Raw genomic sequence first — 25,540 nt, forward strand, 5'->3', positions numbered from 1 at the left:
TAGCATCTGTATTCTAACCTCAGATCTACTGCAGTCCTAACTTAGTAAACTAGCAAGGTTCCACTGCTCTTTTAAAAGCCTTACTTTTTTCATATGAAAATGGAAACAGAAGGTCTACAGACCTCGTGGTGGATTTGTCTGTTTGGTGGGCCAGGAGGAGCACTGCCGGAACCCCAATGACTGAGAGTTTCTACAGATAGCCGATGGGTGATATGCATTCACCTAGATGTGTTCAGCCATACTGATGGATCAACTTGTTCATCTGGGACAAGAGTAAGGTGTCTGGCAGTGGTTTCACTTTGATAACCTAATTTGATTTGCTTCTCTCCCCTACTCTTAGAAATAGATGAGGACATAGATTCTAACTAAATTAACTAGTTTGGCAACAGGATAATTAGTTGCAGTGTTTGAACTGGCTTTTTACTGCCTGCTCACACATTCACAATGGAAACAATTTTCTTAAGTACATGTTCAAGGCAAACAAGGGTCACCTGGTATGGATGTAGCTGTTGAGAGTTAGCTGAGCCTCGTCTTGAAGAGCTGCAATGGCGGCAGCATTCCGGAAACTTCTCAGTTCAGAACCACTGTGTGTAGGAACTAGAAATGAAGACCAGGAAATTGTGAGAAGCAGCACAGGAATGCAGATGGGGAAAGCACTCTCTGAAAGTGGACAGACAACAAGAAGAAGAACATGCAGGTCCAGAGGAGTCAGACTAAGAGTATCAGCTCTCTTGAAAACCATCACCTCTCTTTTGGACTTGGAGGTGGATAAGAGTGAGTACATCATGAGAAGCGCTGGACTGGATGAAGCACAAGCTGGAATCAAGATTGCCAGGAGAAATATCAATAACCTCAGATATGCAGATGACACCACCCTTATGGCAGAAAGCGAAGAAGAGCTAAATAAAGAGCTTCTTGATGAAAGTGAAAGAGGAAAGTGAAAAAGCTGGCTTAAAACTCAACATTCAGAAAACTAAGATCATGGCATTTGGTCCCATCACTTCATGGCAAATAGATGGGGAAACAGTGGAAACAGTGAGAGACTTTATTTTGGGGGGGCTCCAAAATCACTGGAGATGGTGACTGCAGCCATGAAATTAAAAGATGCTTACAACTTGGAAGAAAAGTTATGACCAACCTAGACAGCATATTAAAAAGCAGAGACATTACTTTGCCCACTAAGGTCCATTTAGTCAAAGCTATGGTTTTTCCAGTAGTCATGTATGGATGTGAGAGTTGGACTATAAAGAAAGCTGAGCACCAAAGAAGATGCTTTTGAACTGTGGTGTTGGAGAAGACTCTTGAGAGTATCATAGACTGCAAGAAGATCCAGCTAGTCCATCCTAAAAGAAATCAGACCTGAATTCACTGGAAGGACTGATGCTAAAGCTGAAACTCTAATACTTTGGCCACCTGATGTGAAGAACTGACTCATTTGAAAACACCCTGATGCTCGGAAAGATTGAAGATGGGAGGAGAAGGGGACGACAGGGGATGAGATGGTTGGATGGCATCACTGACTCAATGGACATGAGTTTGAGTGAGCTCTGGGAGTTGGTGATGGACAGGGAGACCTGGCGTGCTGCAGTCCATGGGGTCACAAGGGGTCGGACACAACTGAGCGACTGAACTGAACTGAGTTACTGAGATGGCAAAACTGGAAGAAGAGACAGCAGTCTGTATCTGCTTACCAGCTTTGAAAGTGACGATGCATTTTAGACAGGCAAATTCAGTAGCATCTAACCGGAGTTGTCTAAACCGAGCCACCACCTCTTGTAAAGCCTGTATTTCAGATATGATCTTGTTCAGCTTCTGGGAATCTGTGTTGTCACCATTCATGCCTAGAATAAAAATATGCAATAAATGCTCTAACATGAAGGCATTTTCATGATTTAATATTGATTTTTGACAAAATCCTGCATATCAATATCTATTCAATTGTCACTCTAAGATATCTGATTCTATGTAAACTGGCTATATTGTATGAAAGTTAATATAAAATCTTCTCTTGGATAATAACAAACACAGTAATTTGCATTTAAATAACAATGCAAGCAGTCATGAATACAACAAAACAACATTATTTGCATTTAAATATAGATTTATAAATGACAGGTATACTCTATTGTTCAGCAGGAATTTGTTATTCTTTACATGTTGTTCTTTTTTCAGTAATGTATTTTTATGGTAATTTCTACAACAAAGTCATTAAATTGTGCAATTCTTACCAGATACAGCCAGTAGAGTGTTAGCATCAACCGGAATGGCCCATTGTGCTATTCCTAGAACAAACAGTTCTCTCCAAGCATCTTCCAAAAGCATCAGCTGTCATACAATAGATGTATAATATAATATAGTGTGTAATTTATAAATTTATAAACAATTGCAATATGTAAATTTCTATCATTTTAAAAAGTGTTTTAAATGCCTGTCCTGGTAGTTTTTCCTCTGAATATTTTAGCTTTCCCTTATTTTCTCATATTTTCCTTTTTAAAAGGTGTCTATACTTGCACATGCACTCGAGAGTCAGTCACTCCAGTTCCCCCAATTTTGCTTCCCTTGGAAAAGGGTTTACCCTTCTTGTCCTTGCATCCATTTGTTCCTGACTACCTAGAAACATCATGGGTGACCCAGGCCCTATGAAATGCCAACAACAGGCCAGCAGGCAGATTCCCCTCATAGAAAATGTTGATATTATTAGGGTTGAGGATTCCAGACTAAGCATGCTGATGTGGGCCCCAATCTCCCTGGAGGGTTGAGGGGGCTGGGCTGGGAGAGCGATCACTAATTCCCAAGAGGCATGCAGGGAAATCAGGGTGTAATTATGTTAATTGGGTTTTGCTGAGTTTACCTCATCTCACTGCCTGATTTTTCTGAGACTCATAAGTGGACAGCATCAAGGTGCTTGTCATTTTCATTCTATTGAAATGTGCTACTGAATATTTAAAATGAAAATCTGGCTCCTTTTCCAAATTAATATACTGGATTACACTTCACTGCAGTTTGCTTGTTGAAGGGTTTCCACTGAAGGGCTAAGTGGCAGATAGTAAGTAAATTTTGTTTGGATTAAGGAGTCTACAAATACTTGTTTTCAGAAAAAATAGCCAACTTCCAGACAGACAGACAGATAGACACACACACACACAGCAAATGGTCAGAGTCTACAAGTAAATCTGGTCAAAGATAAAAACTAACCATCTTGAAAAATCTGTTTTTGAAAAATCTCTCCAAAACCAGTAATCCTGGATGATTTATGTGAGAGGATTTCTTTCTGAGTGCTAAGGGCTGAATTGTGAGGGCTTTTAACCAAAATCACAATTAGACCAAAGGGTTTAATTTTCAAAATGCTTTATTTTCAGCTTTATTGCATTAAGTACAGAAAATAATACTTTCAAAATGCAAGGTAAACAATGTCTAATTCTAACCATGTCTGAAAGTCCAGGCCACAAAAGAAAGAATATCCCATGCTAGAAGATTAAATGTTTTGAGCACATTGCCAGGTCTCTCTGTAGGAAACATACTTCATATTAAGGGGCACTATTATGCTTTAATTAGGTATAAAATGAATTAAAGAAACAAATCCTTTGCTTTTGGAACTACTTATTAGCCTTTTGGGAAATTTGTCATTAATTTCCATGAATGTACTGGTAACAGCCAATTTTGTGAATACTTCATTTTCTTTTATCCCTTAAGGATAGAAAAATTATGGCAGAGGCCATTTATGATATTCCTAACAATAAAACTTCTGAGTTTTGGTATGATACAATTTTAACAGCACATACTTTTTTCTCCCACTTACTGTCATTTACAATCACAGGATTATGCACCAGACCTATTTGTTCACAAAATCTCTAAAAGCATTTAAAGAATCAAGGGAGCTGTGCAACACACCCTTTAATCCTTCATGCTGATACATCAGTGGCCAAAACTGTGAGCATCATAATGAAAAATAAAAGCTGCAAATATGAGACTAGTTCTCAAAATCTAACCAGGGAATACTCTCATCACCTTCTATTTCTCTCAGTTCCAGTGTTCTTAAGCAAATGTTGCTTTATTAAAAATTTAAAACATCATTATGATTTATGATTTTTAAAATTTCTGATTAAATTTGATGTTCCAATTAAACTAAAAAAGAAAATGATCTTGTGTATTTGTTTCTTGCAGATCATATCCAACTTTCCTGAAATAACACACTTCTTAGTAAGGATTCCATAGCTAGATATTTTGAAGCCATAGCAAGAAGCTAAGAAAAATCACTTTCTCACTGCTGTTAAGAATGGATGCCTGGCTCTGGTGATTTATCCAAGTAGCATTTAGTTTAATAAGCCTAACAACTGTTGCTTCTTTCCCAACCCTCTTCCCCCAAGAGCTCAGTGCCCTCTTGGTCCTACCTGGTCTTGCAAAGATAGCGTGGAGAAAGCTGGCACACTCTTAGCCCACTTGATGCTCATAAATAGAAGCCTGGCAGCTGATTCACACACTGACTCTGTGGCCACTTCATAGAGATACATTGGGGTCCCATTCACTTCATGGGGATACTGGGTGGGGAAGAAAGAGAAAAATCAGGGAGTAAGGAAACAACAGCTCTGCAAGAAGAGCCACTATTAAAGTTTTCTAACTAGACCAAGGAAGGAGACGGGAACATCTACAGAGTCTGGGAAATAATAATTACTGGGAGAGGCTCATTCCACTCTTTGGCGGCCTTTTCCATCAAGAGGGGCATGTGGCTTTTCTATCCTCTGCAGCAAATTTTCCTCGGGCTGAGCCAAGTGCCAGGCCTGTCTCCCAATTTAGACTAGAGCTTCTTGCATTTGAGTAAATAAAAATAGGTGTGGGAAAAAAAGTATAAATTAATAGGCATCCCAAACACAAATATGCATACGAGTATTTTTAGAAAGGATTAGTATATTATGGAAATATTTCAATTAGACATCTTAATCATTCACAGAGCATTCCCATTCATAACTGACAACATATTCATAACACTACTTTCCCAAGCTTATTATACACATCAAGGGTAAGAAAGCAATATTAAATATCGTGCATGCACCCAGGTGTTTGGCTTCCCTGCAGTGTGGGGCTGCAGCTGGCCCTTGTCTGGGGGAGATCTGGAGGCTTTCTTGGCCTGAAGTGGGGGATCTGTGTAGGTACCAGCTGGAAGTCTGGAAGGTAGTCCCTAGGGGTACCTTTTGAGGTGGTTCTGGCTGTGGCCCTCCTAGGAGAGGCTCATTCCTTATGTAAATTCATGTGACTCAGAAGTGGAGTGGGAAATGAAGCCAGGTTCTTCATACTGTCCTAACAGGGTGAGCTCCACATTTCTCTCTTGCATTAAGGACCTCTGTCCAAGAGATTAGATCCCTGCAGTTGGAATTCAAGGTGCTCTTTTGTCAGCTGCAGGCAACTTCTTTCTTCTAAAAACAACTCTGCTCTTCTGTCCTTCAGGAATACTTTAGGCTGCCCTCTTGGTTCAGACAGGCTTTCACAGAAGAGGTATTTTCTAAAGGCGCAGGTTCCTGGGTGGGATCCACCTCAAATTTGCTGTAAGGGGGAATGGGCCTAGAAGTCCACAGTTGTAGTCAGCTCAGAGAGTGACTTTACCACACACTGAAGCTTGAGCACCCCAGCTCAACAGGGGAGAGCGGGAGGTCGAGTGCTCCCCGCAGAGCTCGGCCAAGCACTGAGGACCCCGCCAGGTCTCTCTCCCTAAGTGTTGCTCGAGCTATCCCAGCTGAGAAAGAATGGGCGTGCCCCTCTCCGCCCTCCACTCAGAACGGCCTCGGGCCCAGCAAGGCCACTGACCTTGGGCGTGGGCTGAGCCAGGCTCACAAGTGTCTGGCGCTCCGGGGTGGCTGACACGGCGGCCAGCTCCAGGCCGTGGGGATCCAGCTGCGTGACCGCGGTGAAGAACGCCGGCGCCGGCAGTGCGGCGGAGGGGAAGTGCGCAGCCGCTCCGTTCTCTTCCTTGTGTCCACGGAAGTAGAGGGCCACCTGCTTGCGGATGGTGGACGTCCGAGGGCCCCGCTCATGCTGCACCGCTGCAGAGACACACAGACCGGCGCGCGCCCGAGATCAGAGACGTGGTCATCACACAGACGCTGCCGCGCGTCTAGGCAGGCAAGGGCACCCGGGAGGTGAAGAGAAGCGGGGAGAAGGAACGTGAGGGTGGAGGCGCTCTGAGACCGTCTAACCCTTACACTGTTTGCATAAGGAAGCTGAAGCCGAAAAGAGCGGCCCACAATGTCACACTAATGCCTGAGCCTCAGGCAAGACTACGTGTGTTCTGTCTGTTCAGGGCTCCTCCGCGCCCAGGCAGGTTGCAGGGAGACCAGAGATCCTCTGGGCAGGAGTGGCTAGGTCTCGACCTCAATTGAATGTAGAGGGAGCATTGCAGGAGACTAGCGTTAGATCCCTGGGTCGAGAAGATTCCCTGGAGGAGGAAATGGCAACCCACTCCAGTATTCTTGCCTGGGAGATCCCATGGATAGAGGAGCCTGTCGGGACTACAGTCAATCCATGGCGTCGCAAAGAGTAACACAGGATTGAGCCACTGAGCGCGCGTCTGCGCGCGCGCACACACACGCACACACACACGCACACACACAGCGTCTGTGCACAGACTTTAGTCAATCAGTCCGACGACCACTCCGCCCACCTCCATCCCCCGCCCTACTTGGAAATACCACTTGGCCTCAGAGGGCCGGAGAGAAAAGAACCCGAGCCCGGGCCCGCCGGGGGATTGGATGAGGGAAAGCCCTCTCAGAATGTGCTGGAGGAAGGCAAGGGAGATGTGACAATTACCACCAACAGTTTAAACAAACAAATTAATTCAGGGCAATCTTCCGCTCCACGAGCTTGACAACTTGTCAATACACAAGTTCAACAGGTTGGACGCTCCCTCCTGCTTCCTGCGCCGCTGAGGAAGTAACTTCCCCAGTGGGAGCTGCATGTACCTCAGGGGGATGCCTCCTTCACGGCAGGCCTCCTTCACAGCAAAGCCCACTCCGCAGTCCTGAGGAGTTCCTCCCTCCTGGCCATGACTCCCGCCCCCTTCCCACTCCCTTCCAGGCCTGGGGCGCCCTGGCCAGGCCACCGCCGGCCACGCCCTTGGATTGCACTCTAAGCCCAAGAAGCATCCTGACGACCTAGTTCTTGCTGAGACGTCTGGGAGCTGGGTGCCCCAGACACCCACTAGTGTTACCTTGCCGCTACATCCCCTTTCTTTAGAACTGAGAGAAGCACAGATCCCAACAGCCGTCCTAATTTTGTGATCTTGGTGAGTCTACAAACAAGGGCTAGACATTCTGCCTGTTCATGTCTCTGCCCTTCCTCCTTCAACCAATCTCCTAGTCCATAGGATATTCTCTACCAGAGACATCCAGACAGCAAGACCCTGTGAGAGGCTAACAGACTTAAGACTGGCCACAAAAGGGCTGCCAGGAGAGGTGAGAAGAGGAATCCGGATGGGAGATCGGAAACGTCACAAGTGCGTCCCCAGCAGAGTGGGGGCCTCAGGAACGCTAGCTTAGTGGGGATGGTTGTGAGGTGCAAGGGCCCCATGAAGGCATGGGCCTTACCCTGGGGAGTTCAGTGGGGTGGGGCTGGGACTCAAGCCGGAGATGACTAAAGCCTGAGGCCAATTCCCAGAGTCTGGAAAGAAATGCTCAGGAGATGATTTACATGCATAGGAGTGCCATTATTTTCTGTATACATAATTTACTTACTACTCAACCAACATAAGATGAACTAAGAATAAGTAGATTACCATCTTTGTTCATGTTGACTTCCAAACACTTCTTCAGCCGACACGCCCTGCACTGGTTTCTGTGAGTCTTGTCCACCGGGCAGCCTCCCTGGAACAGAGCGCAGGTGGTCAGCGGCCCCAAGGGCCTTTAGAGTGGGGACTAGAAGCCGGCTCTGGGCGGAGGAAAACGCGTGGAGGCCGAGTACCGACCCGGCCAAAGACCGCGAAGCGGCAAGCATGGGTCCGCAAAACGCGAAGGCCTTGGGCACTGGCAGGGCCAGGGGGAGAAAGGGCTTCAACAAAACCAGTCCCTGACCCTATGAAAGCAGACAGGAAGGAAAGTCCTGCTGGAGTCCAAGCAGGTGAAGGGTCAGAGCGACTGGACTGCCAGACCCCGCTGTGCGGGGAGGAGCTCACGAGGGGGAACTTCTGCCAGGCGCAGTGGTGGTGGAGTAGGGGGCGAGACTTTTCAGGACCGAAGACAGCGACCTGCCCGGGTGGAGGGAGGCTTCAGAGCACTGTACCGAGCCGGCTTGCCTGCCCGGATCCCTGCCACATGCCTCTCCCGCGGACTGTTCTTTCCGCTTTCAGCTCTTGAGTCTACCTCTTTCTGTCACTCTCTGGGTGAGCCCATTTATCTGTCAGATAAATATTTCATTATTCTCCACTCTCTGTTTCCTCTCTTGTCTACGTGTTCGAAGCCATCCTTATAACCAGCAGGTTGAGAGTTGTTTTAAAGACTACCCTCAGCCCAGATTCATAGAAACACAGCCATTCCTGGAAGGTGAGGCAGAAGCCAGAGTGGTTAGGAGGGCAAGGCTTACAGATATGAGGGTAGGAAGGGAAGAGCCCAAGGCCTGGACAAATTCTAGAAATGTCCACAATGAAATATGACCTGGAAAATAATGTGATGGACTGTCTGAAAAAATTATAATATGGACTGAGAATATTAGCATGATAACTAAAAAAATAGAGGTAACTGCTGCCTTAGAAATATTTATCTGAGACACATGAGAAAATAAATGTTTTATCCAGTGAAATTTTCTGGAAAAATATTGTCCATTAAAAGAGGAAAGTACAGAGAAAATTTCTAATGAAATTAATTCAATGTTAGGTGTTATTACTGAGGGAACATATATATAGATACATAAAGAGTCATATCTACATGTGTATTTTATACACAGTAAATACATAAGAAGTTTGGTGCTCTCCTCTGTTTTTATTACGTGCTACTGTTACATTTACAGTGGAAAGAAAGATAATAAAATAAATGTATTTTTATTTTGTTCCATAACCTTAAAACTCATATACTCTGAATTTGGAGTAAGCATATTTTTCTGAAATACCCCTCAGGAAAAAATTACAGACTCAAATCACAGTTTTATGAGATCATACCCCTCTGATTTGAAATATGTTGATTTATTCAAAATGAAGGTAGAGCAGAAGTTCATAACAATTTCTAAACATTCTCATTACTGTTAATGATGAATTGGAATGCTATTTACCTAAACTTAGAATAAAAGAGAAAACGGAAATAATTTTTTTCCTAACTGAATTCTTCTGGGCATCTTTGCTGGCTAGTGTAATAGCTCAATGTAAAGAAGTTTAAATAGCTCAATGTAAATAAATGCAATCATATGTCTATCCTCAAATGTTATCCTTCTAGTATTCTGATAAACATACTAATGCAAAACAGAAGCTTACGTTAGTTCTTAAGAGTGCCTTCAAATCAGATCAACTGCATATAAATATCTGGAGCCCGAGAGAAAGATGCATACCTCTGTTTGGGCCATTTATTCTCTGTGCAAGAAGAGGACCACCATGCCTTTACAAGCACTTGGACTGACATCAATATGTTTGAGTTGACAGCCAACCCCTTTGAAAATATCAAGCATAGCATCTGAGATTTTGATTCCCCAATTCTGTGCATTGCATAAAAGATAAAGTGGAGGCCTGCTCAAATGTGATGATCCACAGTAATCCCATATTCCTGCGGAGCTACCGGGATACAGTCCTGGGGATATATAACATGACGTTCAAATGGCGACATGAGAAACCGACACCGAGTTATGGGCTTCGTTAAACAGGTAATAGGGCTGGAGAGTTCAAGATAACTTATCCAAATGCAGTATCTTCTTGTTCTTGTTTCTGTTGATAATCCAGATCTATCAGAACTTGGCATGAGCAGACATAGCTTCAGAAAAAGATAAATAATTCACTAGCAGCAAGCAATATATGGATAAGTATATCATAGACATTAATACATATACTAATTAGTGAAAATGTTTTTACCATTTTGGTAACCAAAGGATGACTTCTGACCACTGCACTCTTCAGGATCTTCTTGGGAGTGGAGATGGTCATTCTATACTTAGGATCTGTATGCCTGGCCAAGGAGAAGGCCAAGAAAGTGTGGGACCAAAAGGCTGATCTTCTGAGCTGGAAACTGAGTCAGGGGGAGGGGTCTGCTCACTCTTTCTGGGAGTTTTAGCTCACACTTAGCCCGTGCTCCTACTCCTATGTCTCTTTAAGACAGTTCCTGCTCAAGACCAAAACAGAATCAACCAAGCACCCCTTCTAAGCAGAGAAGAAGATATGGGAACCATGGAAAGTCTGCCAGTTACTCCTTCCTTGGGCACCTTCTCTTCTTGCTCACTCTGTCCTTTTCTGACAAGGCTCAACTGAATTCACAAGGGTGCTGAAGGCCCACTACCCACTGCCAAGCAGCCCTGCTTCTCTGAAACGGAAAGGGCACAGTTCTTTATTCAACACATCCTGTCTGTCCCAACTGGCCAATACTCACTTCGCATCTCAACCTTGACTGAGATGCCCTGTGCAATTCACTTCTGCCCTGAGACCCAGGTCACAGCATTGAGCTTGAGTGCTGCTAAAAATGGCGGTGGGGTGGCAGGCAACATATAACAGCCCTTTCACCTGCCTGTGCTTGTGGTTTAGATCCTAAATTTCCTTAGATCCCCTGGGCTGCCTTTATAGTCAGAGTATGGGCCTTATCCAGTGTAAAAATGTGTCAAAGGATTTAGAAAAAAAGGGCGCTGTGGGGGATTGAGAGAGGACATAAAGAGGCACTGGGATTTCAGCTTTCCTCCTTCATACTCAGCTCTCTTCCTTTACCTCTTCCCACCTTTCCCAGGCAAAAGCGCCACTGATAGTTGAGGCAGGAAGGAGGGGAGAGGGCAGGAGTGGTCAGGGCCTGGTCTCTCCCTAGCAGTTTGGAAACTCAGAGGAGGCCTTGGCACAAACAAAAGAAGGGGAGGCGGCAGAGGGGAGCCGGGCAGCGCAGCCCTGCTAAGGTACCTGGTTTCCAGATTTGCAGACATACGTCCTATTCCTTCGGATACTTCGTTTGAAAAACCCCGAGCAGCCGTCGCAGGCGTAGACCCCGTAGTGTTTCCCCGAGCTTCGGTCGCCACACACTTTACAGGGAATATCTAAAATACGGCCTGAAATCGCAGGAAAGACAAGGAAGGGGTGGGGGTGTGTGTGGAAGGGGTGAGAGAGAGAGGAGGGCGGAGAAGGAGGAAAGGGGAGAGGGAGAGAGAGATGCTAAGCAATCTGACCTCCGAAGGGATTAGCACCGAAGCTGCGGTAAAAGCAAATAATGAAGTGATTTTATAGCCAAACTTTTTTTCCTTGAGCAAGTGTCAGTTTCCTACAATGAGCATTATTCATGCACCGCTACATGTATTTGGGTCTCCTCTAATCGCCGAGACCCATTTTGGAATAAAAGATTACAGCAGGCCGGGGCGGCAGCGCGGCCCGCTGCTGCCTTTCTGCTCCGCGGAAAGTTTGGCCGCCTCCCTCCCTTGCTCTTGCATTTAACAGAGAAAGTTGTTAGTGAGCGCGCGAGGAGACAAACTTGAAATGTAAAAGGGAAAAGAAGAAAAACAAACACGGCTGGAACCAGGGATGGCAGCTGGAAGGCAATCGAGGTTTCGCTGAGCTGCCGGGCGGTGGTTATTATTAGGATTATTATTGTAATGCTAATACTAGGATTATTAATGATAATAAGGGTAGTGGTAATTGCCCAACTTTCACTTTACCTATTTAAAATAATGCTTGATGGATCGCTGTTGACAATTTCTTTCAGGAAAAAAAATTTTTTTTTTTCTCCTCAAAGTAACTAGCACCGAGCTAGGCAAGTAGGGGGAGAGTGTTGTAAGTATGTTGATTTCCTGGCAAGTTAGGGTGGGACAGGACCCCCTCCACTTCCCAGGGTCTTCCTACTTGAAGTCCTATCTCCTCACACTAAATCCTGCATGGGGTCCCTCACTCCCACTTTCTCACCGATGTCTGAGGCTGATTTTTAAAAGCCATCTGACTGGTTTCTCTTGACTGCCCTCCAACCCCCGTGGTCTTGACAGCCGCTTGACTCAAGGGAAATCTCCTTAGAATCCCCTCAAGTCTGGGGTGACCGCGGAGCCCGGAGGACTGTTTCGGAGAGGGTAAAATTCAAAAACTCAGAAGGAAAGGGACTATATTTCCATAGGGCTCAAGGGTCCAGCAAGACTGAAGCGGTTCATAGAGACTTAGAAATCCTTCCTCCCGCAAACAAAAGGAGTAAATACAAGGTTACCTTAATTAATACTCTGATAATGATGATGGGATAGTCAACAATACTACTTAATAATTAACTTCTTTACATTTAATTTTCCCTTTGCTACCGCTTCGAAGGCCTCTAGTCTGGGCCCGGGCGGCCTCCGGCTTGGTCTGGGTGAAGCTGCCAACTGGTGCCGGGAGCACTCGGGTTGGGGACCACTGGGGTGATGGGAGGCGAGGGTGAGGACAGCTGGGCCAGGGGAGGAAGGGAAGCGTGGGCGCAGCACGGGGAAGACCCGAGGCCTCAGGGTGGAAACTTGCTAGTGGATTCTGAGGCGTCCAGTGGGCGAGCACCTCCGAGCGCGGCCTTGGAGGAGCTGCAGGGGGTGGGGGCGGGGAGAACGCGGGCGGCAGGGTTGGGGAGGGGGGTTTGGTAACCACCAGGCTCGGCCCGGGCAATTACAACCCCGCCATAGCACCTGCCTATAGAGCCACCAGTGACCCGTCAAAAAGAGTAGCATGGGAATTCGGATGGCGACAAAGGCCTGCGGGGGAGGCGCGCGGCGCGGCGACCACCGCCTCGGCGCCCCTTCTCCCACAGGGTGGGAGGAGAGGTTGCGCTGGGGGGGAGGAGGGAGTTGGAGGGAGCCAGGGGAGGTCACCTCGGGTCTTGTACCTCACCCCTTCGGGCCTGTCACTGCGCCCAAGGGAACTCAACAGCTGCCCAGCAGCCTCCCTCACTCTGGAAAGCAGTAAACTTGGTCTCCATGTTTTGCAGCCATACTCCTCTGCACAACACTCTCCCTCTGACTGAGCTGGGGTCTGTATTTGGGGGTCCAGTCATCTTGCCACCTCCTCTACCCTCCTCTTCCCGGTGGCACTTTTGATGATGCCAAGATAAGCGCGAGGGAGGAGCAGTGGTGAGGGTTCTCTTTTCCGCTTCCTATCCAGAAAGGAGGCCAGGGACAGGCATCTCTGGAGAACCACGGTGCGGTGAAGAAAGGACCAGAGGTGCGGGCCACACCTTCGGTCTCCCGGGGCGGGGCTCCTCGCTCCTCTGCCCCCAGGGCTAGCCGGCGCGCCAGGTCGGCCCTGTCCCTGCGCAGACCTCCGGGCCGCGGCTCCCGGGGCACAGTAGAAGCCGGCCCACCCGTCTGGGGCGGAGCACAGGAGGGAGGACGAGAAAATTCCGAGGCAGAGCGGGTGTGCGCCTCAGACCCCGCCACCCAGCCACGTTAAGGTGACTTGGGTCACGAGACAAGCTGGTTAACCCCGTTGCAAAGCTCCTCTCATTTAGCAAGTCGAGCGAGCTCCGACGTGAGGCAGGCGGGAGTTTCCTGAGGCTGGAAAACCGTTCTTAACTTCCCTCGCCAGGGGGTCCCCTTGGGGCTTTTTGTGTGTCATAATTGCCTAAAGATATATGGCAGCTTCGATTACTGTAATTACCATCAGAGGCTGTTGAAAGAAGTTAGTCTGGGCTGCAGGGGTGACTGGCCGGGGTCTTGTTACCACCCAGGCGGGGCTCCCGGGTGACATCGCTCTGCTCTCCAGCTGTGAGAATCCGAGCGAGGCTGGGGTTGCAGACCTCGCAGCCTGGCTCGGGTCTGACCTCGCCCGCTGCGAGCCGACCTCCTCGCTCCCGGGGCTCGAGGGCTGCAAGCCTCGGTCTGGCTGCCGCCACCGGTCTGGAGAAGGCCTGCATGCCGCGGCGCCGCGGGCGGGGGCTGCTGTCCTGCGGCCCTGAGAAACCTCTGTGGAGACGTCTGGACCAGTGTCGGCCTCGAGGTTTAGGAGGCCCAGCTCAGGCTCTTGGGAAGCTGGAAAACTCCAAAGCTTCCCCAGTGGCCCTCTGCCTTTTCCCTTAAAAGTCCGAAGGGTCCGCCTGCGTCCTAGGCCATCTGCTGCACAGGGGCGCGGTCCCCAGCGAACCCAGTTCGCGCCCGCCCCTTCTCTCACTTTCGAGGCCTCACTTTTCAAGGCCCCTCAACCCCGGCGACCCTGCACCCTAAGTGGGCTAGGCGCCTTACTTCCAGGGAAAGAGCCAAGGGCCTGTCACAGGGCAAGCAAGCACACCGAGGCCTGCCTAGGACTGCCGGCTTCGGTTTTTGCAACGGAGGCTCGGAATGCACCAGGAAAGCGTTCCTCCTGAGCCTCCTGGGAAGGACAGTCACACGCCAGAACATGGGCCACACAAAAAATATGCGAATTCGCCTCCTTTCTCAGAGATTCGGACAGCCAGGGTCAGGCAGGCCCGAGGCAAACTGGAAACGTCAGTCCTCCGCCAGGGTCGGCTCTGATTCCGGCGGCATCTAAGATCCCTTCTCTCCTCTCTCTGCCTTAGTTTCAAACATTTCTCATTTTTTTCTTTTAGTTCACGTTCACTTTACTTTAATCTTTAAAATGGCAGCGCCCAAAATCAAAACAAACGGACAAAGTGAAAACACAACTCACTTCTTGGCAGGGCGGGGAAGAATTGCATCCCACTCAAGTGGGACTTCATTATCAGTCCTCAGAAGTATCTCGGACTCTCCCAACTTTCAAAGACTCGGGACAATAAGGGAGAGTGAGGGGAGGGAGTGTTTGAGGAAATCACGAGCGCCATAAATGCTATAAGCGAAAACAAGGGCAGCGAGAGCACTTCGGGATGTGGGGACTTGGGCAGCGGCCACCTCCAGCCGTGGGACCCTGGAAACCGCAGCCCCGGGCCACCGGATGGCGGGAACTGAAACGCCCCCACAGAGATCCAGCATTGCGGCCGCGCCAGCCCAGCGCCTGCTCTGTCCTGCGCATTCTCGGGTTCCGCAAACACGGTGCACGCAAAAACCCTTGTACATACACACTCAGCCCTGCACTTGAGCGTCTAGGGGCGGTTAGAGATCGGCGGCGATTTGGTGTCCCAAGGGAGAGCCTCCAGCTAAGCAAGTTTAAGGAAGGAGAGAAGCGCGCGAAGGGAACAGGCCGCACTCTCCTGCCTCTGCCGAACTCCCGCTCGAAAAGTCCTTGGGATTAGGGATTTGGTCCTCGCCTTGCTAGAGCGGTTCGCCATACTTTAAATTCCCCAGTTATGACCTACGCGGATTTAGGATTAAGGAAAATGTGACTTTTAAATTGTTTCTGCTTCCCAATTTACAGGATTATTTGAAATAGCTAGAAACGGGGTGCAAAGCATTCCATTCAAAATCCGCTTTGCGCAGAGTTGCTTTTGCGCTCTGGAGCTCGGAGTTTTGAGTGAGCGTGTTATTGTGCTGCTGCCTGGGGCTGCGGCCTAGTTCCCGCCCCCGCCGACTCCCCCTACACCCCCACTTCCCACCTGGCGGCTGAGTGGAAGCTACTCGACAGGGACTGGTGGGCTGCCTGGGTCGCAACCTTCCCACCATACCAGAGAGAAGTTGGGGGTGGGGTTGGGGGTCAAGCAATGCAGAGGTAACGAAATTGTTCATCTCTCACCACGAAAGGCACTGACTCATAGTATACAGGGAGCTGGGCCAAAGCGCACACACCGCTGGAATACCTCTCCCGGGCTCGGAGCCTTGGAGAGCCGGGTTGGACCTCCCCGGCCACCCCGCGCGCCCGCCCCAGCCTGCGGGCCGGAGCCCCGCTGTGGCCCGATAGGTACCCACTTGTTGATCCGGCCGGCTTGCTCATGCTGGCGGTCCCGGGGCGGAGCGGTTGGTGGGCGCTGCCCGAGTCTCGGCCGGCAACGCCCGCTTCGCCGCCGGGCGCCGCCGCTCTCCAGCCGCCCTCCAGCCTGGGAGGCTCCGGGGCCAGACAGGTGGGTGTCGGTTGCGCGCTGCGCTGCTCTCTGGGCGCTCAGAATTCGTTCCACAGTGGAAATTTAAGCATCCTTAAGTTTCTTCCCGTCTCTTGCAAAACCGCAGCCGCTGGGAATGTTGCTTGGTATGAACACAGGCATGTACGACAAATGGATAGATGGACAGGCAGATCGAGGGAGAAAGGAGGACAGGCAAGAGAGGGGTATTGAAGAACAGAGATGGAGACACGAAAATGGTCTTTCTACGGAGCAAAAAAAGGGCAAAACCCCTCTCCTTCACCGTTCCTGTATCTCAGTCTTCAATTTCTCCCTCTATATTAGGCATATGCAGAGTGTGGGCAGATCGCTACAGACCGCTGCTCTTTTACGGAAAGAAGGGAAACGCACAACCGCAGTCTCAGGCAGATGGGCTCCGCGCTGCCCAAATCCGAGCGCGGAGTGGGAAAACTAGATTGCTGGGAAGTCTTCCGAGGGAAAAGGCGGCCAGCTCCCGGTATCCGGGGAGAGCCAAGCACGCAGCGTCAGAGGGTCCCCGAAGTTCATTACCCGGTGACTTTGTGCCTGTCGCTGCGGACTGGGTCCCCTGTAATATCTCCAGAAGCGCTCTGACAGGCAGCCGCGGGGAGGGGAATAGGGCGTCCCTGGCCCACTTAGCTTTTCCCCCAACTCCTGGCGGGGTCTGACGTCAGCCATGTGCGGGGAGGAGATGGTAAGAGGGAGGGGGTTAAATGCTAATGATATTAATGAACCTCCAAGCGGCTCCCAAAGAAAATGCAGGCGCTCTTGGAGCTGAGGAGTTAAGTGTGAATATGGAAGTGTGGCTCTGTGCGGGTGCGTCGGTGAAGATGGTGCTGCTCTTGTAGTAAAAAATGAATTATTATTATATTCACGGCAAAGGGGAAGGGGAGGGGAGCCGGAGCTTTCTCTAAACGCTTTCCTCTTTCTCTCCAGAGGGCCAGACAGATTCGTGGAAGAACTGGGTGGCTGTGTGTTTGTGTGTGATTATGCACGCCGGATATGGCCATGTGAGTTGGTTCATTCTTGGTCCCGTGCCCCTTCTGTTGGGTAAAACTTGGATCTGGTCCGAGGTGAGTAATTATTCATTTTGCAACTATCTACGGAAAGTTATCTGCGAGGACGCTGTGTGCGGACGTGGGGCCTGGGATGGGGTTTGCTGGAGGCTCTGAGTTCCCGGGGCCTTCGCGTTGTCTATTTGGGTACCAGCCGCCGGGAGGGTGCTGCCGGCTTGCAGAAGTAAAGCCCATTCCGAGCAGGGCGAATCTATTTCGCCTCCATTATTTCTGCATTTGCACGGCGGGAGGGTAGAGCTGCTTTCCTCCCGCCGCTCGTCCGCAGCGGACTTCGCTGGCCGGCCCCTCCCCTCAGGGTTCGGGGATTCTGGAGAGCTCCCTCCCCCGCCTCAGTCCCCCACTCCTCCTGCCTGCCTTCCCGCGATTCTTGTGCTCTCTCGTGCCCTGGTTCCTGTTCTGCGCCGGCAGAGCGCACGCCTAGAGAGTGATCCTCGAGCTCTAAGAGATTAATTCTTATTTAAGCTCTCCCAGCAGCCTGAACTTGTCGAACAAGAGTTTGCCAGCCTCACCTCCTGGCGTGGGCTTGGCCGAAGGTCAAGGGTCACACCTCCTGCTCTCTGGCCCTCAGCGCACGCTCTGGGGGAGGTGAACAGATTACTAGAACTCCGCAATTCTATCCGCCCGCTCCGGATCCCACTTTTCCAGGCTTCCGATCTGAGTATGTGGGTGCAAGTGAGTGTTTGCGTCCCGTCCTCTCCTCCCTTCCCCGCCCCGTCCCCGGCCTCTGGAGGGAGCAGCAGTTCCTCGGCCCCGGAGGCTCAGGGGCGCGGGCTGTGCGCCCCTGTTCGCTGCCACAGCACGTGACCGCAACTTTCCGCAGACGCCTGGGCTGGGCCTGGAGCCCGCGCCCGTGTACGCCTCGCGGTGCTAGTGCTGCGCAGCAAGCAGGACCCGGGTCTGCGGATACCCAGAAAGAGCAAGAAAGGAGACGACTACCTCCCAAGTTATACCTCGTCTGTTTTTCGAAGTGGAAGGAGATCAGGGAAATGAGATACAAAACCATAATCCTGAGGGTTTTTTAGGAGACAGGGCAGTAAGTCAACATTTTTGACAAGTTGGGCAGACTTGTGCTCAGCTGGCCCTGCCCGAGAAGTAGTACAAACTCCGCACCTAGAAAAAGAAATGATTTCCCGGCAGCGTTTCAGAAACACAGTTCCTATCCCAGGCTCTATTTTGGACACTGGGATTATGACTTTCAGAAATACACTTGCCACCACCGCTACAACAATCGCCATCACCACCGAAAACACCTGCCATGTGGATGCAAAGAGGGGAGCTTAGTTAAAGCTAAAGAACTTTAAAGAGTCCAAATAATTTATTTCGGGCAAAGATGAAGGCCGGCATGGAAGATTCGGCCCTGCCGGTCTTCAAGATAAAAGTTTAGTAGTCTGTGACCGGGAGTCCTGAACATCACTTTGCAGGTGTGGAGGCTTGGAGGTAGGAGGACTGCGGTAAAGGGTCTAAAGACTGATTTCCCTACTCCAGACACTCGCCCTACCGGCTCAGTTGTAGGCACCTAAACTTGTGGAAAATACTCCTGAGGTTCACCAATTGTCTCAAAGTCAAAACAGGAATGTCCCATCTTTTCTCCTGCCACTGGTTTCGATTCACAGGGTGTCAAGAATTCCACTAAATAGAAACACACACACACCATCCAGCTCTGGCAAAAGACAACACGCGCACACACCCACAGCATGTTCTCCTGTGTTCTGTGCGCCTGGCTGTAATTATCTGCACGCTTTGCATAAATCACAATGCAGTTCTGAAATCATCATGATGACTTTCTGGCATGATTGGTTCGGTGGCAACGGCAGCTACAAGATCCAGGGTAGGCAGGAGGGGCTAGGGCCCAATTGCCCACCAGGTCCAGGAGGAGCCTGGCACCCGAGTGTTCTCTGGCTTCTGCTCACTGGAAGCTGCTGCAGGACACAGGGAGCTCGGATCTAAGGTGCAGAAACTTGGAACTCTTGAGGTCGGACCTCAGAGAAGAAAGACTCTGCAAGGTAGGGACTGTTACTTTTTATCTTCGTGTCCATGGGCTCAAGTACGCTGCCTGATTCCTATTATGTGCTGCGGAAACACTGGGCACATGAATGAAGGTGGAAGTTGCTTGCAGACTTCCCAAGAAGTAGCTGGAGACACAGCAAGCTAATCACTGGGAGCCCGCTCAGAGAGGCTGGCTGATGGGGTTGGGGGTGGTGGTGGGAGGGGAGACTGAGGGGGTTTTCAGGCTCTGTCCCAACAAGCTGTGTAAACTTGGGCAAGTGACTAGACCTCTCTGGGCTCCAGGTAATTATCTGTAAAATGATTAAGTCCTGTTCAGTATTAACTTTCAAAGATTTTTTCCTGTGAGTCTACAATGAGAAGTGATTGATAAAGGGGAAATGCCATGTATCAGAAATACCTTTTAACACAGACAAGATATTAACTGTAAGGACGGGTTTATAAAGTTGGCTTGGAAAGGGGTGGTCATACCCCAGAGGTTCTGAAGCATTTCTGACCAGGTCCAAACACAGTCTCTAACTTCCTCTATCCTTTTGTGAGAATGAGGTTCTCAACAAAAGGGAAGCAAAAAAAAGGAAGGGAAGACATCTTTTATTACAGGGTTACATTTTTGTCCAGGAGATAAGAAATAAGATGGACCGTGAGAAGGATGAGGGAATCTAGGGGTCTCTCTCGCCATCCAGCAATCTACCCCATTCATCAAACACTGAGCGCCTACTATGTGCCAGAGATTAATGACATGACCTCTTTTTCAAGGAGTCACAGGGAGAGCGGACTCATAAAAGGTGATAAGTGCTTTGGACTGGAGGAAAATACAGGACATTCTGGAAAAATATCCAACGGACCCTAAATCAGTGAGGAGTTAGGTAGACTGTCAATGCCCCTTGGAAAACTGGTTATGAGTCAGGGGAATCTATTGCCTCTGAAAAATGTCTTCTATCATAGCTCACTCTCCTACTAATCCTCCTTCTCATCATTTAAACAGGGAAGCAGAAAAACAGACTCACAGACATAGGAGACAAACTTACAGTTACCAAAGGGGAATGGAGGGAGAGGGATAAATTAGGAATTTGGGATTAATAGATACATGCTACTATATATAAAGTAGATAATCAACAAGGACCTACTGTATAGCACAGGGAACTGTATTCAATAATCTTACAGTAATCTGTAATGGAAAAGAATCTGAAAAAATGTTACATATACAGCTGAATCACTTTGCTATATACCTGAAATATTGTAAATCAACTATACTTAGTTTTAAAAATGTTTTAGAACAACAAAATAAGGGGGGAAGTAGGGTCCTATGAACTAGATTGCATGAGAGGTGCAGGGGTGCAGGACACCCCTCTAGCATCAGATTATCTGGGCCTGACCCCTAGATCTCCATTCACTTAGCTTCCCCCAAAAGAGGTTCCATTTTCTCCATTAACTGTCTCTTCCAATATGCTAAATTAAAACAGTAAAGAAAGGAAAAGCTTTCCCATCAGCAAGCAGACCTAAAGTTGGTGTGGAACAGACTCCCCTCCCCAACCAGTGATCAGCCCCCTCTCAGAGGTTATCCTTCCTCTAGAGATCCATTCCTTTAAAATTCCCCTCACCTCAGGGACAAGCAGAGTTGAGAAATACCCAGATCCAGAAAACATCTGGCAAAAATCTCCCAGTTAAGGTTGACTGAGGTTTGATGGTCAGTTTCTAAAAGACACTCTAGCACAAGTTTTGTTTGTTTACATTGAAGGGAGAGTTGATTTTCATTTGTTTCCAGGTCATAATTCAACCTACAGTTGGTTATTGCTTCCTAAGTGGATGGGGAGTTAGAGAAAAGGTGGGTCATGGAGCAGAGTGTCCAGTACAAAGCAGGTACTCAGTGAGGACTCAGTAAGTGAGGGCTCAGTAAGTGAATCTCGTCAGGCTTGCTCCTGAGTCTGTTGCGGATCTCTCCACAAGTTGTTTGGCTCCTGTTAGGTGACTCTCTCATCAACACTGAGAATAATCCAGAAAAGAGACCCAGGTGCTCTAGACTCAACTGGTGCTGAGTTGTAGAGTTTTTCCTTGACATTTTCTAGAACTCTGTTAGTTAATTGTCTGTTACTCCTCACTAATAGCACCCCTGCGCCCATGCCTCTCTCATACAATCTAGTATTGGTGCTAACAGCAGCAGCAGTAAGACAATGCCCTGTGTGATGGGCTCATTTTTTTTCTTAACAAGTAACAAATTGTGTCTCTATATTTATTCACACATTCTCTTAGGGTCACATCAGCAGAAGAAATTAAAGTTTAGAGGCAGGCTGAGGATTAGAAACTTCTAGAGTCTCACTGTGCTTTTATATTCATCTTGCCCCAAGAATAAGCAAATGGAAACATCTTTCTCCCATATTTTACTTTTATTTCCTACATATAACATTTTAGTTGTTTGTATCCTGCCTTGTTGCAGGAAGAATTTACTATGGCTCTCACGTCAAATTGCTTTAAGACCTAGTATCCCTCCCTACAAGATGACACACCTCAAATGTATTTAAAACAGAAACAACCTGAGATGTTACTAGGAACAAAAGAAAAAGAAAATGGTGTTCCCCAGAAAGATAGATCAACAGAGAAAAAGCTGCCTCTTTTTTATGTCTGTTTTCTTTGCTCCTAATCACCAGAGCAAAAAGTTCAGAGGACATGTAAGGGATACCCAGCTTTCCAACTAGACAGGGAGCTCCATGAAGCCGACTGTCTGAGTCATTTTTGGTTGCCAGCCCTAACACTTTGGCACATACCACTGCTTGATAAACGTGGGTTGTAATAGTGGTCCTAACTGATGGTACTCACAAAGAAAGCTGAGACTGGGTGAGGGACTTGCTTTTGCTTTGCCCCAGCAATGGGGAGGATAGGGAGCAGGGACAGGTCCTCTAGACCTCAAACCTTGGGAAGAGGTAATTTTTTATTTCCTAAAACAAAATCATGACGAGAGAAACAAGAAAGGGAAAGATTAACCACCAAGCCTCCTTCAACCTCTTAATTTCCTGTGAATTGCACAGTTCAACTTGGCTTCCATTTAGCCCAGAAATATAGAGCATACAAGTTAGAGGCAGCCTTGGAGATCAGTACTCATCCAATTTCATCATTTTACAGATGAGGAAACTGAGACCCTTAGAGACAAAGCTTGTCCTAAGTCACTCTTCTAGAGACAAAGGCCAATCCCAGAATCCAGATTTCTTCTTGCTGAATCTAATGCTCTTTGAAATATTAATTCCTAGGAGCTACCTCTCATTTCCTAGGAGGGCTTCTAGAAGCTCCAATTAAGGCAATTTCACTCACAAGAGAAGTAATCAGAATTAAGAAAAGTGTTTTGTGCATCTTGAAGCAATAGTTCAGTATTTCTGGAACTTCAGACTCTTCCACTTAACAGATTTTTTTTCAAACTCTCCCTCTGTAAGTACTTAAAATTTACTTGTCCAAATGGATAGAAGACATATGAGGTCTCTTTTTATTTTGTAGAGGGGATGAAGTAGGCTACAAGAGAAACTACTTAGAGACACTAATTGTAGATGCAGAGAAAAAGGTCAATGATTAGACTGAACAATTAATCACTGAATTTGATCAGTGTGGACTGTCAATCTGGGCCTTTCAGATTTTAAAAACACCTCTCCATTCCCTCCACAGCAGGTTGAGAACCTGCTTTATCCAGATTACACTAGTAGAAACAATTGTTATGTAAAATGGGATAGCCTGGGTTAAATGTCACTAATGTATTTGAGAATAAACTAGAGATTCGATTCTTCATTCTGTCAATAAGTGTGTCAGGACCACATATCCATCTCCGCCAATGCAGTGAAAAGCTTACATTCTAGTATGCTTTGTTTCTAAATGATCTAGTTCACACAGTACTCTGTTGTCCCCCTATTCTAGTAAGTAATTTCAGAATTCACATCACTTACAAAGATGCCGAGTGGCTATTTAGGGAAGTCTGAATCAAAAAAAAAAAAAAATCCTCCAAAACAAAACAAACCTCCCCCTCTCGTCTCCCTCCCCCCAACCCCACGTGTTTTGTGCAAGACGGAGTCAACCAGTGGGATTCACAGGAGGTCCCCAAGTCAAATGCTGCAGCTGCGTTTTTAAAAGGGGTTGGATAAACTACAGCCGTTAATAACATCTGTATCTATGCAAGCTAAGATGATGATAGGGGTAATCAGATCTCATGCTTCAGGGCATAAGATGATTGCCTGCTGAGAGGAGGAGGATTTGGCCTTTCAGGTATAGCACTGCACGACCCAGGAGGTAGGCTGCAGACATTTCTCCCAGGCTCTAAAATTTCAGGTGTAATTGACATGATTTTGGAATAGATGAAACATTTGAAATCTACTGTTTGTTTTTTTCAGATGAAGATATTGAATAATGAGATATTTGAAATGCCCACATGTACCATGTATAACATATATTTCTCTCTCTAAAGATAAGATATAACTATTTAGATGCCTTTTTTGAAGGCTATTTTGGCCACCTTTTAGTACAAGGAGATGCTTAATAAAGGCTAAACGACAATGAGAACAGTGGAGGTAATTCAACTTTAACCCATACATTTATGATTAGCTAAAATAATGTATAATTACCCAAGTATTCATAACCGCACATATTTGGATCTCTAAATGTTTCCCAGTTGCATGAGCAACTATGTTTGGAGTTGCATGTTGGGAGTATACAAGGAATGTATTCATTTTAATGTCCTGATCAGTAAAGTAATTTTTAAAACTTAGTATTTGTCTGGAAGTGAGAAAGGAATTACACAAAATAATCTCACCTTTTTTTTTTGCTAACTGGATTACCTTTTCTTTTGATTTCTATAATATTTTCAAATCCTAGGAGGGTGTACACTTCAGGACAGTTGTACACTTTAATCACTTCTGAAAACACTGTGCAAATGTTGAGTAGGGTTAAAAAGCTTTATTTATTTAGACATGTAAACCCATGCTCCAGAACATACAGCATCAGACACTGGTCCACATTTCAAGAGATGTAAAATCTTTTGAAGGAGTTGATTTCTGTTAAGAGTCCTTTTAGCATGAAAGACATTCTTGCTACTGGCTTTGTCACTATTACTAAACCATTTCACACAGAAGGACTGTTTGAAGGATATGGTTGTTAAATGCGATTTTAAAAATGATGCACATAAACAGTTTTAAGGAGGGGGTATGTGTGGAAATCCTGCAGCTGTTTGGCTGCAGACAGGCAGGGGAAATTAGTCAGAAGCCCAAAGCATCATAGTTAATAATCATTATTCTGTTGTCTGGGATGTTTGTTTAAATACTATTGACACTGTGTATGTATTGTCATCTTCTCTAAATTGTAGCTCTTAACCAGTGAAATCTTGTTAAAGACCACCTAGGGTTTCCTCTGTATGATGCTGAAGTGTGTATTCACCTGATGGATAAACAAAAAACAGATTAAAAATTTTTTTCTCTCATGTGCAACTAGCAGGAAATTTTCTAAAGCAAAAGATTGCCTGAGTACAGTAAAAATAGAATCTGTAGAGTCCCAACCTTTGTATTTCTCCTCTAGTGATAGAAAATGAACAAACCATCAACTGATTAATACAATTCAGTTCTGCTTAAAATTCACAGAACTGTTTGGTATTTTAAAAGACTCATACTTGCCATTAAGTGTGAAGAAATCAGTAACTATTCTTTTCATCAACAGCATGTTGGGTTCCCCCCACCTTTAGATTTTGCTTATTAAGTGAGGTCATTTGGGGGAAGAGCGGCTCTGGTGGGTGGGAAAAAAAATCTAACAGCCTGACTCCCAAGTTGAGAGCTCCAGATCACGGCCCATTCAGTACAAAGCGTTTTATATCTTGACTTATGAGGAGACAATAGTCGGTCTTACAAAGGCACCACCTGTGATTTAGCACGGTTGACATCTTTGTTAAGAAGGATCCGAAGGGCAGAAGAGAAACAACACGTGCGCAATCCGGAACTTGTTACCAAGACTCACCTTCAAGGCTGTTTTAAGTCGTCCCTGATGTCGGAAGGTTTTATTTTCTTACAGTTTTTTTTGTTTTTGTTTTTGTTTTTTTAAGGAGGTGAGAGGGGAGAGAGGAAATTAACGCTGTACGCGATAACTGACCCAAAGCACTGGACTTACGGCTTGTAAGCGCCAAGCTGTTCCATTTTACAGATGGGTAAATGGAGATCAATCCTCGAAGTGTCTTGCTCAGCCGGTGCCAGGGATCAGGGACCCCCGAGGGGCTTCGGGCCTCCGGGCTAGGGGCGCCGAGGGCGGCGTGACCGCGGGTGGGACGTCGAGTCTTCGGTCCAACCTTCAGGCCGGTGGCTTTTTGCTTCCTTCCCGAAGGTCGCTTCTGACAAATCTATCTATTTGGGGCAAATTGTCAGT

At 47.3% G+C, this 25,540-nt stretch overlaps 1 protein-coding gene across 12 annotated transcripts in view; it reads right to left on the reverse strand.

Moving 5' to 3' along the window:
* The window catches only part of NR2E1 (nuclear receptor subfamily 2 group E member 1), a 201,861-nt gene that overhangs the window by 82,613 nt on the left and 93,708 nt on the right, over positions 1-25,540 (reverse strand). For 9 of the 12 annotated variants that reach the window (XR_011258586.1, XR_011258585.1, XR_011258584.1 and 6 more), the window contains 6 exons: positions 7,763-7,850; positions 5,800-6,035; positions 4,392-4,538; positions 2,229-2,325; positions 1,692-1,841; positions 492-597 (listed from right to left, as the gene is read on the reverse strand). Coding sequence is in view for 8 of the 12 variants with exons in the window: in XM_069598192.1 (XP_069454293.1) it covers positions 492-597; positions 1,692-1,841; positions 2,229-2,325; positions 4,392-4,538; positions 5,800-6,035; positions 7,763-7,850 (824 nt within the window). In the remaining 4 variants the exon portion in view is untranslated. Of the gene's footprint in view, positions 1-491; positions 598-1,691; positions 1,842-2,228; positions 2,326-4,391; positions 4,539-5,799; positions 6,036-7,762; positions 7,851-11,056; positions 11,203-25,540 lie in introns of all 12 variants that reach the window. The other 3 variants (XR_011258583.1, XM_069598190.1, XM_069598194.1) reach the window with 1 other exon arrangement.

The sequence above is a fragment of the Ovis canadensis genome, chromosome 8 (assembly GCF_042477335.2).
Source record: "Ovis canadensis isolate MfBH-ARS-UI-01 breed Bighorn chromosome 8, ARS-UI_OviCan_v2, whole genome shotgun sequence".
NCBI lineage: Eukaryota > Metazoa > Chordata > Mammalia > Artiodactyla > Bovidae > Ovis > Ovis canadensis.